General features: G+C 45.4%; 1 protein-coding gene across 4 annotated transcripts in view; it reads right to left on the minus strand.

The window, feature by feature from the left end:
• Window positions 1-22,370, minus strand: part of GABA-B-R3 (gamma-aminobutyric acid type B receptor subunit 3) — a 207,209-nt gene that overhangs the window by 2,984 nt on the left and 181,855 nt on the right. For 3 of the 4 annotated variants that reach the window (XM_075882248.1, XM_075882246.1, XM_075882249.1), the window contains 3 exons: window positions 12,020-21,824; window positions 11,295-11,614; window positions 9,203-9,269 (listed from right to left, as the gene is read on the minus strand). In XM_075882248.1, coding sequence (XP_075738363.1) covers window positions 21,266-21,824 — 559 coding nt within the window. In that variant the 3' untranslated portion in view covers window positions 9,203-9,269; window positions 11,295-11,614; window positions 12,020-21,265. The remainder of the gene's footprint in view (window positions 1-9,202; window positions 9,270-11,294; window positions 11,615-12,019; window positions 21,825-22,370) is intronic. The other variant, XM_037429129.2, reaches the window with a different exon arrangement.

Below are 22,370 nucleotides of genomic sequence, written 5' to 3' on the forward strand. Positions count from 1 at the left end.
GTTCCACAAATACCAAATAGGGTATAACATGACGTGAATAGACGATGAGTGTAAATTCTGGCGAGGTGGCCGAATGGTTAAGGCAAAGAACTATATTAATGTAAATGACACGTCTAATTATAATAATCATGGTATGGAATTAATGTAAAACACGACTACATGCTACGCTCATCACGCTCGTGGCCGTTTCGCTAGTTTCATATATACCAAAGTCAGTATCAGGTGACGTTAATAGATGACGAAGGTAAATGAAACATCCAAATATGATAATAATGGTATTAAAGTCATGTACGGCACAATTTACCTCCACTTCCTAACGTTGTGCTGATATTAAAGCGACATATCCACATTTCTCATTCGTGCTTTGCATATCATCGATTCCCATTTTATATTTTACAAGAGCTACACCATTTTTCAGGGGCTTCTTATTCAAATACTTTTGGTCGTGCACAGGCCGTTCTTTCAACTTTAGCCAAGTCGAGCTTAGTCAAGTTTTCGAAAACAAAACACATGCCTTTACAAGTGATCGACAATTCACGCATAGTATTTCACGTGCGGCCATAGTTCGATGGCTTTGATATGCCATTGCTGGACAACTTGAGCAATTTAGAGGAACAAATTTTGGCTCGAATGCGAGCGTAATGTTTTGGCACCTATCGAATAGCGCCAGAGTGACATGTTTCGACAGACGACAGCGGTAGCGACGAATCCGACGGACCGCCACCATCGCCACCACCAGCAGCACGCATGAAGAAATTCTCTACGGAGCAGTAGGCCGACGGAATTTCTCGCGCCGCAGCGATCTTTTTCCCGTTCGTCTTTTCTTCCGCGTAGTACTCTAAGATAATGTATCACCAGCTGGCCCAATCGTCCACCTTGATTAGCATTCAAAAGCTGGCGTGCTTCTTGAACGCGCCCGACGTGACGGGCATTGGGATCTGTGGAAACGCCGCGCCGCTGCGCGTATGCGAAACTGCACCTGTTTACCTGCAGAGGCCACGAAAGCAGCGCCACTTTTCATGCTGTACTTCATTTACCTTGTAAGCCACATTGAAACAAACGAAACTGAACAATAACATACATATTCGAAATTTAAGCTCTTATTCAGGTGCGCTTTACATAATCACAGCAATATTATTACGGCTTCACAATTGTGTTTTATGGATCTGGTGCTAGGAGCGCGTATCGCTCGTTTTGGTTACTTGTGAACGTGATTTAAAAATATAAATCCTGCTCAGATTGCGAAAAGTATGCTGTCACCTGTCACCATAATTCATGTTCTTTTCCACCGGGATCTAATCACGCATTCCGCCCAGTTGTGGGTCCCTTTAAAAACTGGCTATCCCTTTTTTTGTGTTATCTGTGCATAAAAAATCACATCAGGATGCAAGTGCATTCATGAAGTGTCCCAGGTAACTTTAACCAGAGTTTTAAAAGTATGCCGGAACACGTAATTACGACACGACCAAATACATGTTGCTCACCGTTGCCTGGAGTTAGACTATTTTTGTGTTCTCAAACATTGTTCAATTAGATCTGTTTAATTAACTAACTTTTCGAGAAACAAAGATAGACAAAAATTTAACAAAAAAGTTGTAGATAAGTTTGGTAAGTGTCCAATTAGACAGTTTTTAACTTTATGTTGGATATTAGTGTTTATCTGCTAATTACGAATGCCCGTGAAATGCCCGCGAAAAACAGGAGGCGACGACGAAGTGATTCTCTCACAGAATGCGTCACAAAGGGAAGAAAAATGTGGAATTGGTATTTTTTCTCCTGCCCTAGACTGGTGCTTTTCGCTTCGCCTTCCCGATTATGTGCCCATATTTGAAGCAGAATTTTTTCCTATAGTTTTAGCTCTCCGTAAAATAACTGCTTCAGTAAGAACCGCAATAATTTTAACAGATTCACTATCAGTATGTGCCTCCCTTACTGCAGATGAGAACTCGCATGCTCAGAACGCTTTCAAAGCATTAGTTCCCTCGCATCTCAATCTCATCAAACTGGTCTGGGTTCCTGGACATAAGGGCATTTATATGAATGAATTGGCAGATGCGTTGGCCAAGTCATCTTTAAATGGGCCTGTTATTGATGTATTACCGCCATCGAAATTCTTGATAGGCGCTAGATTAAGAAGGAAACTACTGTTAGAGGAATTTTCTACACCTTCACTAACAGCCACACCAGAATTCAAGCACTTGTTATACCATTGAAATAGTAAAATATGTCAAACGCGAGGAACGGAAGTCGCAATTACTAGACTGCGCTGTCAAATTCCACGGCTGAATTTATATTTACACAGAGCTGGTCTGGCAGCCTCCCCTCATTGTCCTGTTTGTGGAGTAAATGAGTCAATTGAACATTATCTCATTTATTGTAATAGATTCTATGTCTTACGTATAAACACTTTAGGAGCCGTTTGCCACCTTCTCGGAATAGATTTAAATACTGAAAATGTGCTTTCTTTCGGGGCATTGTGTCTAGGCCACAGCGACGGGATGATGGTTGACGCATTGTAGGAGTTCGTCAAAAGTTCAAAGAGGTTTAAGTGTTGAAATCATTGTTTGGTAGATTTTGAACTTTCCAAATTCAAATTAAATCAAATACGACGCTTTATTGCATTACACTACAGATTATTTACAATTCAACCATCAAACTTGTCTTGTTGCATCTTTCTTTTATGACTCGTAAATGGATTAATTTTAATCTGTTATTAAACAAGAAATTCAGGAAAACTATCCGGTTCTTGGCCAATCCCCCAGTGTGGGTATGCGCCACATCGTCAAGGATCTTGACTTGACTTGACTTGGCTTGTGGCCGTGTCTCAGTATTTTCAATTTGTTTTCCTGGAAATCCTGGGAGCTGCCGCTCCCTCCTTTGCGGTGATGCTTCAGGACTCACCCGAGAATGTTCCAGGCGTGCAACCGCCGCGCCGGGCTTCGTCGTCCAAGAAGCGTTGCAACGCGTCGAGCGACACGGACAGCGAGGCAACCGATTTTTACTCGGACGGCTTTGAGCCATCGGATGATGACTTCATGGTCGTCATGAATCGATCTACAAAACGAAGACTGCTGCGGGTGGCATCGTCGGCAAGTGTTTCCACCGTTAAGACTGCACCACAGCGGTGGCCGCACACCATGCTGTTTATGCCCGAAGACCCTGAATCTAACCTGCGACTCCTCAACAGGCAAGTTCTTTCTGTGCTCCTCGAGGAAACCGCGCCGAATGAGATCAAAGACGTGAGGATCAATGCACGGAAGAATGTCCTTGCTGTAGACGTTATGCACCGAAGCGCACTACAAAGCCTTCGGCACATAACAGAAATCGGCAACGTGAAAGTTCGGCCAATGGTCGCTACAGGTTGTAATAGCACTGTAGGCGTCTTTTATGATGTGTATCTTTCCATCCCAGCTAACGACCTGCCAGTACTAATAAAGCCAGCGACAGAAGGCACCCGCATCGCGCACATTACCAGACTCGGCAACTCACGCTGCTTGAGGCTTGTGTTCGAGGGAGACAGCCTTCCCTCGTATGTCAAAGTTGGCCATGTTAGCCACTCAGTGCGTCCATACATACCGAAGCCACTGCAATGCTACAAGTGCTTTAAGATGGGACACGTAAAAGGTGTCTGTGAGAACAAAGTTGTGTGTGTGCGCGGTGCGCTGAGTCTCACTCAAAAGACGCCTGCGGTGCCACCGTGTTATGATGTCCAAACTACCAGGGTGCTCATGAGGCCTCATTCAAAGATTGCCCCCGGGTGCGAAACGAGCACGCGGTACTCAGGCGTAAGGTGCGGGACAATTCAACGCACAGGGAAGCTGCCGCTACACTACGCCGACGACGGCGTCGTGGGCTAAGACCATCACGGAAAAACTGCTCTACCGATAGAGAGATGTCATCCTCTATCAAAGAGGCCGACCCACAAATACCGAGCTCACTGAAGACGGATACTGCCAAACAGAAGAAAGGGACAGCAGTCGCACCTTCCGAACAGTGGCCCTCACTTCCACGAAGTCAACCTACTTCGGAGCTGCATCAAATTCCGCCGCCCTTGACGACCCTTCAAACCAGTGATGCGATGAATGAAGATCAAGTGATGAGCTTGCTGCAATCGCTGATGAGTACCATGCGTGTCCTACTGAGTAATATGAAGACTTCGGCTGCGCAGACCGCACTGCATGTGCTGGACACCCTGAGTCCGGTGCTTGCAGCTCTAAGGTAAAACCACGGCCAGCGAGGCACCGTCGTTTCGAGCGGAAGTCAAGAATGCATCTGTCTTTCAGTGGAACGCCAGAGGACTGAAGTCGTGCATGTCTGACTTTAGACAGTTTATATTTGTGAACCGCTTCCCCATTATCGTGGTTTGTGAACCCAACCTGTCTGCTTCAATCAAGCTGTCAGGATATGAGTGCTTTATGTCCTCCACTGACAGAGACTGCAGCAAAGTTATTGTATTCATGCGCCATGACCTCACTTACGTTCACCACAGAGTCTCGCCTGATGAAGGGAATCAGTATGTGTGCCTTACTGTGAAGAAGGATAAGGTTGCTTTCACGATTATCGGAGCTTACTTATCTCCATCAAGCCGCCTTGACTGCGAGCGCTTACGCGATATTCTGACATCGACTCCAAGGCCATGGGTGATCACTGGCGACTTCAATGCCCACCATTTCCTATGGGGAAGCTCCAGGGTCAACTCTAGAGGAAGAAAATTGGTGTCCTTAGCCTCGGAGTACGAACTCTGCGTTTGTAATGATGGAAGCCCTACATATTTAGGCGGATCAGCCTATAGCAGCTGCCTGGACCTTACATTGGTCTCTCGCTCACTTACCAGGAAAGTGCACTGGTTTTCGGATCTGAAAACGCGGGGCAGCGACCATATACCAACTTAACTGTGTATAGAAGGTTTCACTAGCTCCAAGTCCTCAAGAGGCCTCAAATACACCGATTGGCCGAAATTTAAAATGTTAATGGAAGACTGCTGTACCGACGGCTCATCATATAACCTAGAGGACTCGATAAAGGATATACTGCAGTATACCACGCATTCACTGTTGACTAGTCACAAGCGCATCGATTTCGACATCGAGCTTGAGAAACTTCGCGCAATACGCCGTCGTGCAGAACGAAGGTACCGATGGACAAAGTGCATATATGATTTGAGGCTGGCTAGACGCATTCAAAAGAAAATGCAGCAGCACATGGATAAACTGGCTAGGCGACGTTGGACATCTTTTTGCGAGTCGTTGGATCCACGAAAGCCCCTATCACTGATATGGCGAACTGTCCGGGGTCTTAGCACAATCTTGGGTCAGCGACACCCGTTTACATCTGTGGCACTTCACCTTCGATGCAGAGAGATTGACGTCGCATAATTTTTCTGCAGAAGAATTGCCGGTGATTCCAATTTCACAGTATCAAGAATGGGAACATTTGACAACCCACCGCCCTTACGTGATCCCCGTATGGAATGCCAGTTTTCTATGGATGAGCTAAAGGCAGCACTGGCACTGTGCAGACGTTCTTCAGCACCCGGACCTGACGGCATTACCTATCGCGCCCTTTGTAATCTCGGAGACGAAGCTCGGAAGGCACTCTTACGCCTATATAACGACTCCTGGCAGACTGGTACGGTTCCCCAGGCATGAAGGTCAAGTCGCCTCATTCCACTTCTAAAGACTGGTAAATCTACTTTGGATATTGCCTCATACCGTCCTATCGCACTTGCCAGTTGTGTGGGAAAAACGATGAAACGAATGATTCTAACACGAATGGAGTGGTATTTAGAGCACTACGAAATCTATCCAGTATCCATGACCGCATTCAGGCGCGGCCATTCATCAATCGACAACGTTGTTGATCTGGTGACATATGTTCAACACCAGAAAGCCTGTAAGAGACTGTGCGCCGCCCAGTTTCTAGACGTTAAGGGGGCTTACGACAATGTCACCCATGAAGCAATCCTTAGTGCTTTGGAAACAGTAGGTCTTGGTGGCAAGATAAATATGTGGGTGTACAGCTACTTACAGCTGAGATCATTTTACGTGATGACAGCGAATAGGCCAACACCTGATTATTACAGCAGCCGAGGAGTTCCTCAGGGAGGAGTGCTATGTCCTACACTTTTCAACCTAACTCTCATTGGTCTAGTCGAGCAGCTACCTAGCACTGTAGAACTTTCTGTCTAAGCTGACGATATCTGCATTTGGACATCAGGTGTGACAAGGCCTCAGCTTCGCACCCGCCTTCAGAAGGCTGCTACAACGACGTCATGCCACCTTCGTAAACAAGGCCTCGAGGTGTCCTGCAGAAAATGTGCAGTGGTAGCGTTCACGCGGAAATCAATGTCTGCTTACAGCATATCGATTAATGAAGAATACATATCGTTCAGCAGAAGCCACAGGTTATTGGGAGTCATAATAGACAAAAACCTTTCGTGAACTCCACACGTGAACTATGTGAAGAAGCGGCTGATCGCAACATGCCACATGCTCAAATTCCTTGCAGGAAAGAATTGGGAAGGGCCCATACCATCCATGCTACAACTGTACAGAGTGTTGTTTATCGGATTTTTACGGTACAGCTTACCTGCAATATCTAACACCGGCAAGACCAACCTGCGCGCAATTCAGAGCATTCAAGCCCAAGCACTTAAGATATGCCTTAGATTACCCCGCAGTGCTTCAACGGCTGAAACCATTGTCATCGCTCAAGATCACTCGATAAAGACGCATATTATTACCCAGAGAATGCGCATGCACCTCAGGCATTATGCCAGGACCCCTTCTCACCACCTGGTGAGCCTAGCTGCTGAAAGGCCCCGCACGACATACGGCACTACTGTCTGCAAGCATCGTTCATCATTTACTGAGACGTACGAACCTGCATCAAAGCCACTGCTTCCTCCTTGGAGCTTGAGCCGGCCGCGAGTTCACTTAATGATTCCAGGAATGAGGAGAAAATCGGACTTACCGACACATGCTCTGAAACAACTGAGTCTATTCCTACTGGAACAAAACTACAGTAACCACGTGCACATTTACACGGATGGCTCTACTACACCGTCTAGTTCAGGTGGAGCAGTGGTTATACCATCACAAGGGGTAACTCGGTGTTTTAAGACTTCACATGTGACAACGTCAACGACGACAGAACTCGAGGCTCTGCGCAATGCACTGGAACTTATCAATTCAGAAGAAAGAACAGGTAAATGGGCTGTGTTTTCTGACTCAAAACCAGCGTTACAGTGCCTGATATCAGTTCTCCGACGCGGATGCCATGACCAGTTGACCTACCAAACCGTGAAACTTCGCCACCTTTTAATACAAAAAGGCCACGACATCGTCTTTCAGTGGTTACCTGGGCATTGTGGTATAGGCGGCAATGACTCTGCAGATCATGCTGCTGGCACGTCACATAAAGAAGCGAACAGCGTTCCGATTCCGCTTTCAAGAGCGGATGCGGCGAGGCAGATTCGTCAATTGGCCCGCAGTCTTACACTGACTGAGTGGAACACACCAAGCATACGACGTACAAGACTGCACGAGCTCAACCCTTCACTGCAATTCCGGCCTCCACCCGGCCTACATCGACGTGCAGCTTCGCTTCTCTATCGCCTTTGGCTGGGAGTTGCTTTCACGAAAGCTTATATCACGTTAATCGGAATTACTGACAGTGCGGCGTGCGATGTTTGCGGCTCCGACGAAAATATCGAACACTTGCTGTGCCATTGTCCTCAATTTGCCTCAGATAGACGAGTACTTGCCAACGCAATGCGACTACTGGATGATCGGCCTCTTTCTGTGCAGGTGCTATTACAGCAACGTCCACATGCCTCGACAGCCCACAAGGCAGTGAAGGCCCTGCTGTGTTTTCTGAGAAAGACAGACTTGTGTGAACGCCTCTGACATGCGGTAGAGTTCTACATGCTGCAGTGAAATTACTGTCAGTCTCTCCCTCACCTTTTTTTCTTTTCCCTCTTTCTCGTCTTTCTTGTCCCCTTTCCTAATCACCAGTGTAGGGTAGCCAACCGGATGTCTTTCTGGTTAACCTCCCTGCCTTCTCCCTTTTGTTGCTTCCTCCTCCCCCCCGCGAAATAAAAAAAGTACCACTTGATAAACCCGCTCGTGCGCTAGTGTGCACAATGATCCCAGTGCTCCCTAACGTTCCACGTACAAACGACCTTAGCATTTGCCCCATTGTGCTGTCTCGGTAAGGCCGCAAAGATGGGGGTGGCTTTACAATGAACACGTTTTGCTATCGGCCACAAAAACGATAACCGCTGTGACTGCTTATCGCTGTCATGAACCGGTGCGAGGGAATCGTGTCGTTCGTACGCGGAACGTTTGGGATCACTAGAGTCATCGTGCGCAATGACGTGCGAGTGGGTTTGTCACGTCGATTTTTTTTATTTCACAGGCATTTGTAATTAGCAGAAAAACACTACTTCTTAAGAGATATAAAGTTCAAAACTATCCATTTGGACGTTTGCAAACATATCTACAACTTTTCATTGAAACGTTTTATCCATCTTCGTTCCTTCAAAACTTACTTAATTAAACAGATCTAATTAAACAATATTTGAGAATGCTAGAAATAGTCTAACTAACTCCAGGCAACGGTAAGCAACATGCATTTGGTCGTGTCATGATTACGTATTCCGGCATATTTTTAAACTTTGGCTAAAGTTACGCGAGACACCCTGTATACATCGGCTGACGAGTAATGAGTAAAGTATGTGTGCCACCCCCCCACCCTTTCTAAAGACTTGGTGGGCTACTAGCATATCCCTTGCGTGGGAGCGTTAGAAAAACAGGGTATCATGGCCATCATAATCATGAAAAGTTACGGAAAGCGAGCGTAAAATTGGGTTAGCAGTCTTTTAAACGAAGGAACAAACAGGAAACAGAGATGAAGAAATAATGAACGCTCATCGACAAAAGTCAGTGTTCATCCACGAACACACTGACCTTGTTCATGTCAAGCGTCGTGCTCCAAGATCAAATAAAAGTAACAGGCTGCCTATAGAAACAAGATGTTTGAAGCGCATGCTTCAAAAGGGAAGACGGCATGACGACGACAATAATGTGCAGTGCTTGTTCAAAGACCAGTAGTCAGGAGATAACCTTTTGTTGATGGTATTAATTGATATTGAAATTGTCGGATTGTCGCTACACAGATGAGAGGGATTAGCGAGGCTTACTTCTTGGCATCCTTGGCCTACGACCTCGCAGATTCGGCATCCTCCTTTCCTCCGTTCTCCATTTCTCCTAAGCAAGAAACACCAAACATTAGAATTGCATTGCTGAGTTGACCGTAGTACATATGCATTGGCCACCCTTCCGTTACGTGAGCAGTAGCGACAGCAGTACTGCTGTTTCATTCTTTCTGTTGTTATTGTGGATTTTACGGTGGCCAACCCAACCAGGCAATGTTCCGGCGCAAGCAATAGGAGCACTGACGTCATTAGGAGCAAGCCGTTAAAAAAGGACGAGTTTTCGACGAAGCTCGCGTATTATCACGTCACAATTTTTATGATGTACGCATTCCACGTTTACAACAAGAAGAAATGTTCTAGTCCCGACAGATAAGAACCATATAAACGTATACACAAATGGGATCATTGCGATTGGACGTAGTACTACTCGCTCTCTGAAAGCAATGTTTTGATACGATCCTACAGGATAGAACTGTTCCTCAGTCTTTGATTTGATTGATATGTGGGGTTTAACGTCCCGAAACCACGATATGATTATGAAAGACGCCGTAGTGAAGGGCTCCGGAAATATCCGCCACCTCCGTGCACGCGAATTTGAGCACATGGGCCTACAACATTTCCGCCTCCATCGGAAATCCAGTCGCGGCAGCCGGGATTCGATCCCACGACCTGCGGGTCAGCAGCCGAGTATCTTAGCCACTAGACCACCATGGCAGGGCTATTCCTCAGTCTTTGAAACGAATGTTGTAGCAGCTGCTGCAGGTTTGAAAGTAACCTGTGGTCATTCCTTCTCAGGTTATCTTTCAGTTCGCAAAAAAAAAGAAAGAATGTAATTGAGAGAGAGAGAAAAAAATGTGTTGGATTTTAGATACTGTTCACATGCTCAATTATGTTGAAAAATAACTATTTCGCATTGAAGGTGTACCTCAACGTCCACAACGTTCTCTTCGCGCTGGCCTAGCTTGAATATTGGGCTTTTGAGTCCATGTTACCGCTTGTCTGAGTGGACGTTCGACGTAATGTCGCCCACAAATCTGCGAGGAGAGCACCAAAAGTAATACCCGGGGTGACTGAGCTCAACTACGCGTTCTGCGCTCAGATACAACTTCAAATATAATACTGACAAATACGTGACCGCAATGTGAAGCTCTCCTCATAATTACAGACGCGTTGCAATCAGAGTCATTATCGAAACATGCACATGTGTCAACCTGGCTACGCATGCATGCATGCATGTGGAACTGAAAGCGAAACATAATCTTGTTACTATGTATTAGCGCCGTGAATTGACCGCACGTGTACCGTTATTGTGGAAGAAAATGGCGTAACATTGCTTTCGGCATTCAAACACGTCATCTGTTTTGTGAAACCAAGCGTTAACAAACTCTTAAACGCTGGACATAGACGTCATACTAGGTTATAAATTGTCTGCGATACCCGTTTTCGAATTGATTTTTTTCTCCCGGAAGATACTCCTGCTCAGAAGTGTTGCAGAGAGCAAAGAACTGCAGATGGGGTCAAATAATTCAGAAAGGAGAGGTGAAAAATCCTTGAACACATGTGTCGCTGAAGCCGACGTTTCAACAAGTGTCTTCTTCAAGGCTTCTACTGCATTTGTTAGTGTGTGTGTGTGTGTTTCGTCTACTATCCACCAATCAGTAAAAGCAGAAGAGAAGGAGAGGGTATGTGCAAGAACGAGGGGGGGGGTGGGACAGAAAGAAGGAAAGGACAGGGTACCAACTCGCCTACCCTCTCCTACACTTCTACTTTCGTTGGGCGAGAGTGGACGAAACTACACACACCCACAGACATGCTAAGGCATTGGCAGATGCTGTTATGAAGTATACACACTTGTCGAAACGTTGGCTCTGGAGACTCACCCTCCGTGCTAAAGGACTTTTTACTTCGCCAAGCGTCCATCTCCCCCTGAACTTCTGCCTTATTCAGAGAGAAGAGAACGAAAGAACGTACGGGAAACCACGTAAGAGCAGCAAAGAAAGCTCCACTTTTACGAAAACTCGCCAGCATCTCCGTTGTTTCGTCATTGCGATTAACACACTAGCTGTGAGTATCGTACCTTTGAAACGTAAGCGCTTTTTGCAGAAGTTCCCAGTCTTGGAAGTTGTTCCGGTCTGGCGATGCGGACTCTTCTGTGCGTAATGCCTGGTTGTTCACGGGGCGGGGGCGAGGTGGCCCCCACCTCGATGCCACCGGTGGCACGGCAACCCGGCGTTGCTCGGGTGGCCAGCGAGCAGTGGTGGCCACGGCGCTTAGGTGGTAGCCCCGTCGCTGGACGCGCTTAGCTGCCCGTGGCATGGCATCAGGGCTGCCGGAGGGCCCCCAGCTTGGTCACTCAAGGCACCGGAAACAAGCGGAGACCTTTTGCTGATCCTGCTGCTGCGGTACGCGTGAATGTAGACAAAAAACCAGGTCACCGCCGAGGTCTGCAGCCTCTGATGGAAGAAAATAGTCCCTATGGCCCTGCATTTCTTCGCCCAGTAGGTTCATTAAGTGAGTTCATCGCCTCACGAGCAAAGTGCCGCTAAACTTATTTTTTTGTAGAATACATGCAGATACATGGATTCGCCGCACGCTCTAAGCACTTGCTTCTCAGCAAGCGCGTTGAAAGCTACGCAGACTGAGGGGAAGAAGGGTATGACAGGGAGACCAGAAGTTACGTCTGTCCGCCAGCGCACGCCATAACCTTGAGCTATAATACAGAAAGACGGGCTAGCTTCGGTATTAAACCTTGAACACTTTACTTTATTTATTAGGAAGCAAGGCTTACCTTCAGCGGCTTACCTTTGGCCACTTAAGGTGACGAATGCGGAAGATTCGTCGACGTTTGCCTTCGGGAACACGAACGCTAATTAGAGTCAGAACAGTGCTCCCTCGCCGCTCGTTGTATCGAATTCGGCGGCGTACCCTTCTTTAACGACACATTGATACTGTCGTATCATAAAAAAAATCAGTTATCAAGAGAAGTGATTGAAGCCTTCCACATCCGACGGAAAGACGATAAGTGTGTCAGCATGCCGTCGATCGCTCTGAGCGACGCAGAATTCAGCTATCCTTCCAGCACCTGCAGAAGATGATACGAACGTATATATATTTTTTTCTTGCTTGCGGCGTGTTTGGATGTATGTTTTTTTTTGCATTTTCTGCTAAGTTGCACTTCACCTACATATCAGCTGTTCTTTCCCTAATGAACGTCAGTTGCGAGTCAGCACCTGGCTGTGTCCTTTGAATTCGTCGTCGTCTCGTGTGCGCTGTTCAACCAAGATGAGCCTCCAATGGCGGTCCCGATGCGACGGAAGTCGGTGCGGGCACAGAACATGCGGGCGCCGCGCTATCGTGCACGTGATGTTGGCTTCACCGCGTGAAATCAAATATTCGATGTTACTTTGCACCACGTGACAGCGCTCGCTGAATAGCGGCGAAAAAAAAAAGTATGCGTAACTCTGCTACCTAAAGGTAGCATATACAGTAACTATAGATGAGACCACCCCACCTGCTGACGTGGTGTGAGTGGAAAGGGTATAAAACTAAGCCCTCCTCCTTTTAAGGTTGGTGTTTGTTACGCGCGGCCACTAGACTTACCCAGTGACGCAAACAATGAAGCCTGGAGAAGTGATCGATGCCTGCTCTACTAGCTCCTTTTTATGTTCAGTTGCGCCGTGTTTGGCGAACGTTTAAATTCACATAAAACAACTTGACTTTTTATTTCATAGATAGCGCTACCACCGAAAAACGCCTGTGAGATTTGTGATTTATTGAAAATATTTTGGCTGAAGCACTGGGTTGTCAAGTTAGTAAGCACAAGTAGATACGAGACACACTATACACCTTCTAATGTGGTTGGTAATTAGCGTCTAAAAGCAAAAAAATAAAGCAAGTTTGTACGGAACAGCGAACCAGAAAAATTATCTAAATTCACTGCTGCCTTGTAGGTTAGCTAATAAAGACAAGAGAATTTTTCTTCATGGAATCATAGAAAGGAGCCTGCTGCTTTATTACATATAGGAGTTCAAAGTATCAGCTTGTATAGTTTTGTCGCCCCATCGGTAATGCGCGACCAAGTACAGCCATAAGCTGCCCAATTCACACAATAATAATTCGTCAACATTTAGTCACAGCACAAATAACATTCGCATAGAAACTAAGTGTAATGTAATCTACAGAACCATTAAATATTATGGTTCTGCCCTGAAAAGAAAAAAAAATATATTCAGACGCCAACTTTTAATATATTACCCTTTTTATTGGAGCGCAAATACATTACTAATCATTTACTATCCAATATCTTTTCATAGTCACCGTCAATAGCATTTGTCTAAAGACACAGTGAATTCCGCTTTGTTATGTTGAACAGTTTTGCTTTAATCGCAGAACAACGGAGGCTTTTTGTTGCTCACACTAATTTCATTACTATTAGGTGACACTTCCAACCAGACATTAACACTAGATGTCATTGAAATGCGGAGATAATAAATCATTTGAATTACCACAATTCAAATTTATTCGTCAAACGCAGCGAGCACAGTGTGTCTGCAAACAATTCGTAAAATGCGGAGCGGTTGTCGCCAGTGTTTGACCGCCAAGTATTACAGCGCTCTTGTAAAGTATGTCTGTGTGCACGACTATTTGCAGTTTTCCTCTTGCTGAAAAGGGCAAAAACAAAGTAGGCATAGTTGTACACATATCTAGGGGATGCTTTGGTTCACATTTCTTTTGAAAGTTGGCGTACTTGCACATCAATGAAGACTTGGGCAGACAAGTTCAACATGAGATCTACTAACTAATCTATCATATGTTGTTGCCGGTAATATCACTTGTTTTAAAGAAGTTGTTTTAGAAATTTCTCTATTAATGTTGCTAGGTAAAAAAACAGACTTCAAGTTTTTCACTCAAATTATAATGGCCGAGTGTTACCATGACGGGTTAAAAAGATGTAGATACAATGAAGAAAGCTCACTACTCATCTATAGTAACATACTTGTTGTGACCGTCATAAATAAACATTTAAATAATATTGGGAAATATTTGCCAGCTTGATAATAGCAGTTCTAAATAACAGGAAAATTGCAAATTGTTGAACCTAATTTACTAGGTTCTACCAAAGCTGGGAAAAATGATGTGTTCCCCAGAAACAGATGAACTAGTATAGAGAAAAGTCGGTTGCCTTTACACGGCTCATTTCAAGCCTGACGCTACTATGAATGATGCGACGACGAAACCATCTGTAATGAATTAATGGGTGATATACAGAGATGTGACAAACTGAAAACACGAGGGACTTCTTTGAATAAAGCGTCTATTTTAAGCTAGAAAATAGTCGTCTTGCATAAGGGCTCTCTCTAAGCTAAGAACAAATTGGATGTTTAAGCGTGAATGATGCTCGCATGGAGTGCTGTGCAGCAACATCATTTGTACATTGCTCGTGCTCATTCTCGTTGGATTCCATTTTGCATTTATGTGCGAGGAAAAAGGATGCAGTCAACAGAAATGTCACATAACTAAAGGTCTGCATTGCTAGCTTAGTGCTTTCATAGTAAATGAAACTATAGTTCTAGCTGGATCTACGTGGAATGTTCATCGCTATTAAGGTTTGTCACAAGAAGCGAACAGCTGTGTTTAAAAGCAGCGACTTCGAAAGGACTCATTATTAACAGATGGAAGTGAGATTTTGGAATGTGCCATGCCAGCAGTGTCTTCAAGAGCTACTTGCAGATCACATAGTCTTGTGCCTGCGTAATCATTTTTAGAACTTTTCATCCTCAGCATTGTCATTCATGCATACAGTTACATTGGTAGAGTTGAATACTTTTGCCTCAGCGCTTTGAAACTATTATGAATAAATTAAAGACGTTGGGCAGTATCACTTGATATAGATGTATATCCTCAATTAGGCTAGGAAGTTATACCGAGGGTAACAGAATACATGAAATTGATTGATTGATATGTGGGGTTTAACGCCCCAAAACCACCATATGAATATAAGAGACGCCGTATACTGTAGGGCTCCAAAAATTCCAACCACCTGGGGTTCTTTAACGTGCACCCAAATCTGAGCACACGGGCCTCCATCGAAAAGTCAGCCGTCGCAGACGGGATTCGATCCCGCGACCTGCGAATCAGCAGCCGAGCACACTATACCACCGCGGTGGGGTAGAATATATGAGAGGATCAACGAAAGAAAAATGACTGCTTTCGCCGTCGAGTCGTCTTAAGCGACTGCAGCAGGTACTGCGTGACTTATTGCTCGCTGTGGATCACTGCGCCCCACAGGAAGCCTGGTCTTCGATAACTTAATGCACTGCCAAGTGTGCAGCAGGCTCTAGCCTTAAAATGTGACGAAGAGCGCAGCAGGCTGGGGGCCACGTGCGAGGATGAGCAGAGAAGGATAATGGCGATGTGGGCCGTGGAAGTGTCCCCGTACCATCGATGAACCGACAGTTTTTTTTTAAGAGAAGAGAGGTAGTAGTGATACGAGTAAGGACGGTTATTTTTGCTACCCATGAGGGCGCAGCGGGCTTCAGGTGAAAGCGGAAACGAGTGAAATAAGACAGTGGAAAGGGGCGGATGCGAGGAATGAGTACCCACAAGAGGAAATCAGAAAGGGGTCACTTTCTTATTTCTTTTCATGCCACACCAGCACTTGCACTTCAAGCGCAACTCACGAACCCCCCAGCCGTGATTAAACTAGATTACAATTCAAACTCTGAGCCACCTGGCCGGTACCTGCTATGTCTGCGCTTTTGCTTAAAAAGACACTTAACAGAAATAAATCATTTTATACAAATATCTCACTATTTGAGACACTTATTGCCTTCAATTTATCAGTTATTGGTGTGTTATTGGAAGAAAAGAAATGGTGAAAGTTTGTCCGTACTCCCAGTTTCGCGTCTCTGCACAAAAATGTACGCGTGACGTCATAGTTCTCACATATGTCTTTCTTTTCTTTTTCGTATTTTAACCACGTTGGTCTCGCAACGCTGCCTGAAACTTCGTTTGTTACGTCTTTGGCCTCCGTGGAGGTTTCTGAACTCCATATTTACCATTGAATAACTGTGCAGGCCTTGGCGAACCCCGTCAAAATCTGTGAAGTCACAACGAGATTGCGCGGAAGCTTCGAAGTGGCGTTGACGGCTGTACTATCCCTTTTCGCGGTTTCTCGCTTAGCAAGCATCGTCTCATGGCGCTTGGTGGTGCCTTTTAAATTGCGGAAGCATAATCCACATTTTACGAAAAAAAAACCCTCTTTCTTTATGGTCTATTTAAGTATGCTTCACTGGATGTTTCAGTGCAAACGTAGCCACTGCTTTGAGCTTACGGGCCTCTTGTTATTTGGTAGGCGCTGCAGCGGTGGAAAACAACTTCAAGCGTGTTCAGAAAAGAATGGCGAAGGACAGTGCATTCTAACTGCAGGTATAAATACTTCTCCCAAAATGTTTATACACATGCTTCGGAAGCGAGAGGGAAATTGAGCTTGAGCTTAACTCACGCCACTCCTCCAGCATTCAGTTTTCATCGTTGTCTTTAAGGCCCTTGTTGACCTGTGGAATCACTGAATGCACAAAAAGAAACGTCGGGTACTTACCAGGTGCCTCTCGTGCGTAACCCATACATGAACGCACGGTCTATCTTCGAAAAAAGTAAAAATTTAGGGGTTCATTTTTTCTGCTCTCATTGATATTTTCTCTCTAGCGTAAACAGTCCTTTGTGTTAATTTATTACCTTAGAAAAGGTACCACTTCTGTCGCTGTGCTCACCGTCTTTATAATGGGAAACTTAACAATCGTGCTCTCCGAACAACCAAATCATAAGTCATGAACCACAAAGTTTAGTTTCAGTTCGCAGTTTGACGAAGCATCGTCTGGTCGGGAAAAAAACATGACGAACAAACGAAGTGAAAGAGCACCGTCCAAAATGATTTTGGTCGGCGCTTCTTCATTCGTATACTTCAGGGCACACGAAAGGCGTGGCAAATAAAAAAAAACTGTGTTCATCTTAGCGGCAAGCCCTCCTCGCCCTGTTTTACCTCTGTTCACCCCTGGACACCTAAAAAAGCGACGCGAGACAATGCGTACCTTAAAAAAAAAAGTCCGGCTGCGGCATCAGCATATTCTGTAAAAGAATTTTTCTAATGTACGCTTTATTTTCTACCGTTCCCATATGTGGATTGATGAGATACTTACTACTTTCGCGTTTCGGGATAACCGATAAAAGCGCACCTGTCCGCAAATGTTATTAAAACATCACTGCAGAAATTTCTGGGTGTCTTTTCAATTTCACTCGTATTGTTTCCAATGCTCGCAATGAAATCTCGTTTGTCCTTAGATAAGGTGAGAATTGTGGCTTTCAGGTGCCTCGATCTAACAACGATAAAAAGAGAGAGAGGGGAGTGGGGTATTTCTCCGACCTTTAGAAACCACCTCGGTTTCTTCTTTATGGGGAATGGTAATGAAGTCCACAGGGCTTTTTGCAAGGGAGTGCATCGAGCACGTGCAGCCTTCCTTTCACTTCGTTGATATGACCGGCAAGATTAGTCAATTGTGTGCAACGTGCAAAGTTGGCCGGTAATCCCGAAGGCCGTTTCACTCGGATAGGAGGGACCTGGGTGTGCGACTTAGTAGCTGATTGTTATTGCGTAGAAAAATATTATTTGGAACTGCAGGAGGAAGAAGGGTGCTGCGGTCTATGGACGCATATGGTCAACATCATTTCCATTGTCCATATGGAGACACAAAATATGTTGAGATGCATGGCCGAGATGAATAAGAAACGGGCTTTTTACTCGGTGGTGAGATTCGAATCCTGCTCGGTTCACTGAAGAAGAAACACTTAAAAAATATGAACAGCGGAAATAAGGATGCAAGTGGAACCCGTAAAAGAGAACGGGAGAACGAACCCATTTTTCTGGTTGTAACCTCTTGAAAGTAACAATTAACCCAGCCAGAGATAAAATTCTGCACAAATGTTTCAATAAAAAGTAAATTGCACGTTGTAACATTGCCGACGTGGTAAACGGAAAAACTATAGTGACTGAGGAGATCACATGGTCCAGGTATCATGACCTAACCTAGCGAGGCTTACTAAGTGACTTCCTGTCTTGCTCCCTCTTTCTTTCGCGCCACACACAGGCGAGTAATTATGAGAAAGCCTCTTGCACGTTAAAGAGACACCAAATAAAAACATTGAATACGTTTAGATTGACAAACGGCACTCGGAGAAATGTTTCACTATAATAAGCGGAGAAAATCAAGGTTGAAGTTTTTGTTTAAACTTTGCGCCTAAATATGTGGGCGTGACATCAAAGATTTGAAAATGTATTTTTCAAATTTTCGCGTCACAGGCTTGATGAAATTTTCTGAAACACTTTATGCTAGGTGCATGGTGCCTGCGGATGACAATGTACTTCATTTTTATCGACTAGAAGCTTCACACGTGAAACCCTGTAGATTCATGGATGGAGGAATATTCCTTCCTCCACGAGTAGGTGTCTTCAAACTCTATGACGTCACGGTGTTTGACGCGGGAACCTCAAGGTGGCGTCTCCTCCCTTAGTTTCATTTTCTCGCTTTCCAAGCGTTGTGTCACAGTAAGAGTTGTTTTCGGGATTGTACTTTACTAATATACGAAAAAAATGTTTTGCTATTTAGTGTCCCTTAAATAAGGAACCTGACTGTTGCATAAATAACAGACGCAAAAATACCGGTGATCGACAGGTCTCGTGATATGCGTACAGACGATATGATAATTCTCGATGGATAGCGTGGAAACTTTGTCCCTTAATAATTCTATTGCGAGTTATGGTTGCTAATACAATAGTTTCGCGGTGTAATGACCTTAACACGTTCCATATTGCCTATGCTGCACATGTTATCAATAACCTGGATTTTATTTCCCTCTATTTTTCTTTTTTAAAGGGGTGTTTGATGACTGCAGTGCACAGCACAATCTGCTGGCGAAAAATGGTTGCATGCATGAAACATATTGCTCGAATATGAACTCACTTTCCAGCAAATGAGAGGCCCTCTGCCGCCATGAGCTGTGAATAAAAGCACTTTGGCAGACTGGCCCCCGTTTATGATTGCAGCTACCACAAAACTTGCGTAACAACTGTGGATGGATGTCAGCGCCGAACAGAAAGGGACATGGCACGTGCGCTGTCCTTATCTTACGAGGAAATGCAAAAAAAAAGAAAAAAAGGTAAAAAAAAAGTAACAGCTTTGAATAACGGAAAGCAGAGCTGATTGTCATTCCAAAAGACAGGGAGTGCAAACACGTGTACACAAGAAGGAAGTAAGACCATGACAAATGCTTGCTAACAATCGAAGATGCGCACAACGGCGGTAGATAAAGAAGGCGCGAAAGCTTATCTGCGCATGGCAACCGTTGATTAGCTTGCATAAAGACGAAATCCCCAAAGGCAAACTCCAGTGATTTTTTTGAGGTAAATGGATCTCAATGAAAGTCTCTGGGTACGTTCATTTGCACATTTTCGTCATTCATGCCAAATTACAGTTTTGAGAGATGCACTGATTGTTTGCAAATGAATTTTGAAGATTGCCTCGAAAAGTAAACCTCGCTTGCCAGAATTATTGGCAACACTGTCTGTGTGACGTCATGTTTGGCCTGAGTGATTCTTAAGAAAGAGAAAGGAAGAGAAAAGTGAGCCCCGTTATTGTCTGCTTCAGTGAGCTGTCAATGGAAGTGACGCAGCCGATGGCATCGCTACTTTGGACGCTACAGTGTTTATTGTGCGGCCACAAGACAGCGGTGGCAGTGTTTGGCACGGGTATAGCCCAGGAAAGCTTTCTTCCTTCCTCTGTGCTCTTTGGCCGGCGCTTAGCTAGTCTGGCTTTCACAGTTTTCATACTCCGCGCCGGCGGGACTCCGGTTCTTACCAAATTATACGTTATGAGCAGACATGTCGCCCAGTTTCGGTTTCGGTATTTCACTTTCTTGCTTAAAAAATTTTCAAATTTCCTGAGCATTTCAGCTATTGGGCTCACGACAAGAGTGTCTCAGGAAGATAGAAACACAATTACCTTGACATGGTGGAAAAATCGCCGGAGTTGGCCCTTAACAGTTATCTTTCACGTAGATCCTCACACGTGCTGGATTGACAGGTTCTCCTGTTGCAAGGGAATGCGCAGATAAGTTTTCATGCCTTGTTTTTTTTCCCTCGCCGTTGTGTGCCTTTTCGGTAGTTGCCAATCAAACGTTTGTGGTGTCGCGAGTTCCATGTTGTGTCCGTGTTTGCACGACCTCTCTTTTGGAGTGAAAATGTAACAAGCAACGAAATATCACGCATCTCAGGATTATATACTTGCTAGGAAGTTTATTTATGTATTTATTTATTTACTTGTTTATTTATTTATTCGTTTATTCATTTAAGCATATAGTATTATTCGTTTTTTTTCACATGTTTCTATATAAACTGCCCACAGAACATAACGTCAGCCAGAAAAGGAGGCCTTGTCCCTTTTTGCTTCGCACTGACGTATACATGAAGTTAAGATGCAATAAACAAGCTAATCCTATCTACCTCCTCGTTGCAACGTAAGTGAGATTCAGTCAGCGATCGGTAGCCTTTTATGGGGATTGTATCGGTACCATCGAGTGTGAATGAGTGTCGCTGCAGATGACAGTGGACAAAAAGTACGACGCACATATTCGCGAACATTTGTGATTTCCCAGCCGGTACACCACATGAAACATACACGCGCACACAGAACGATGTAGGTATCACTAAGATTTTGACTCGATGTGCTGAGAAATAAGCGCATACTGTTGCACAGTTATCTATGCAACTACGATGCACCTGGGCACAAACAGTGCCACACAATGCACTGACACGGCTCTGGCTGACGGCATTGCACTGGTGGATGCAGTTGGATGGTGTACCGGTGCACTTGCATGTGCCCGGGGCACTGCTCTTGGAGCCGTGGCACAGATAAGGAGTCTGTCTATACGGCGAACAAGTGTCCAACGAGAATTCTGTGTCCTCTCGGGTCGAACTACGAAACTGAGTCCCATTCGTCAGACGTCCACCGACTCGGCCTCTTCAAGGCGCTTGAGAAAAAGCTCCCGCTCAGTCTGGAGCCTGCCAGCCAACGGCGTCGCCTCTCGGGCTACGGGCGTCGTCGACGCCGACGACTCGGCGATGCCTTCATCATTGCTGGCCTCCTCCAACACGGCCAGTTCGAGTGGTTCGTGCGTGTACGGACATGACGAGGACGACGGGCAGTGGTTGAGCGCAGTGGTGAAAGCGGGACTGCGACAGCTCACGTACGTCGTGTCGTCGTCGGACGACAGCGTCCGGTACTCGTCCGATGACAACGTCCGGTACTCCTCGGTGGTGTTTGCAGTCGTCACGCTGTCACTAGTGGGAACAAGTTCGGCTGACTGGTAGACTTCCTCTCTGCTGCTTTCGCGCTCTCCCTGGCTTGCCGGAGACCGCGACGGGCGTGGTAATGTGGGAAATGAGCCGGAGTGAGGAACAGGAGCTTGGTCGCTTCCCCCCTGGCCACGCTCGTCGTTGCACGTGGCTGCGATGATAGGCAAGCTACCCCTGGACTGCTGGAAGCATTCGTTGGACCTGCGTGGCAGTATTATCAACGACTTCAAAAGAGGATTGATTGGCTACTTTAACGGCGCTTAAATGCGCTAGCAGCGACAGTGGACTCGTTTTCGAAATGTCAGTCACGATAATTTAGGTGTACGGTGTGGGGTTGGCAGATGAGCCGCGTTGTCGGAACAAATTTAATGGACACAGCAGATGCAGCCGGGCAAATGAAACACGTGTGCATTCATTAAATGCTCTACATCGATGAGCTGGTCTGTTGAATCTAATACATCACAAGTGACACGCTAAATAACCGTATACACATAATGCGTCAATACCACACACAAACGGAGCAAACACGAGTTACCACGAACGCGGCTTCACTGACTTGCGAATCACAACGAAGGATTTTCGGGAAACGAGTCACCGTGTCGTCTCATATGTACTCACCGCAAGAGACGTCCACCGACGCACACTACCAACCCCAAAGCATACCCGAAGAGATATTAAACATGTTCAACGTGCAATATTTAACTGCCAAGTCGCTCAGATATATGACGTTTTAAAGATAAATTTCAA

This window comes from Rhipicephalus microplus, chromosome 2 (assembly GCF_043290135.1).
Source record: "Rhipicephalus microplus isolate Deutch F79 chromosome 2, USDA_Rmic, whole genome shotgun sequence".
Lineage (NCBI taxonomy): Eukaryota > Metazoa > Arthropoda > Arachnida > Ixodida > Ixodidae > Rhipicephalus > Rhipicephalus microplus.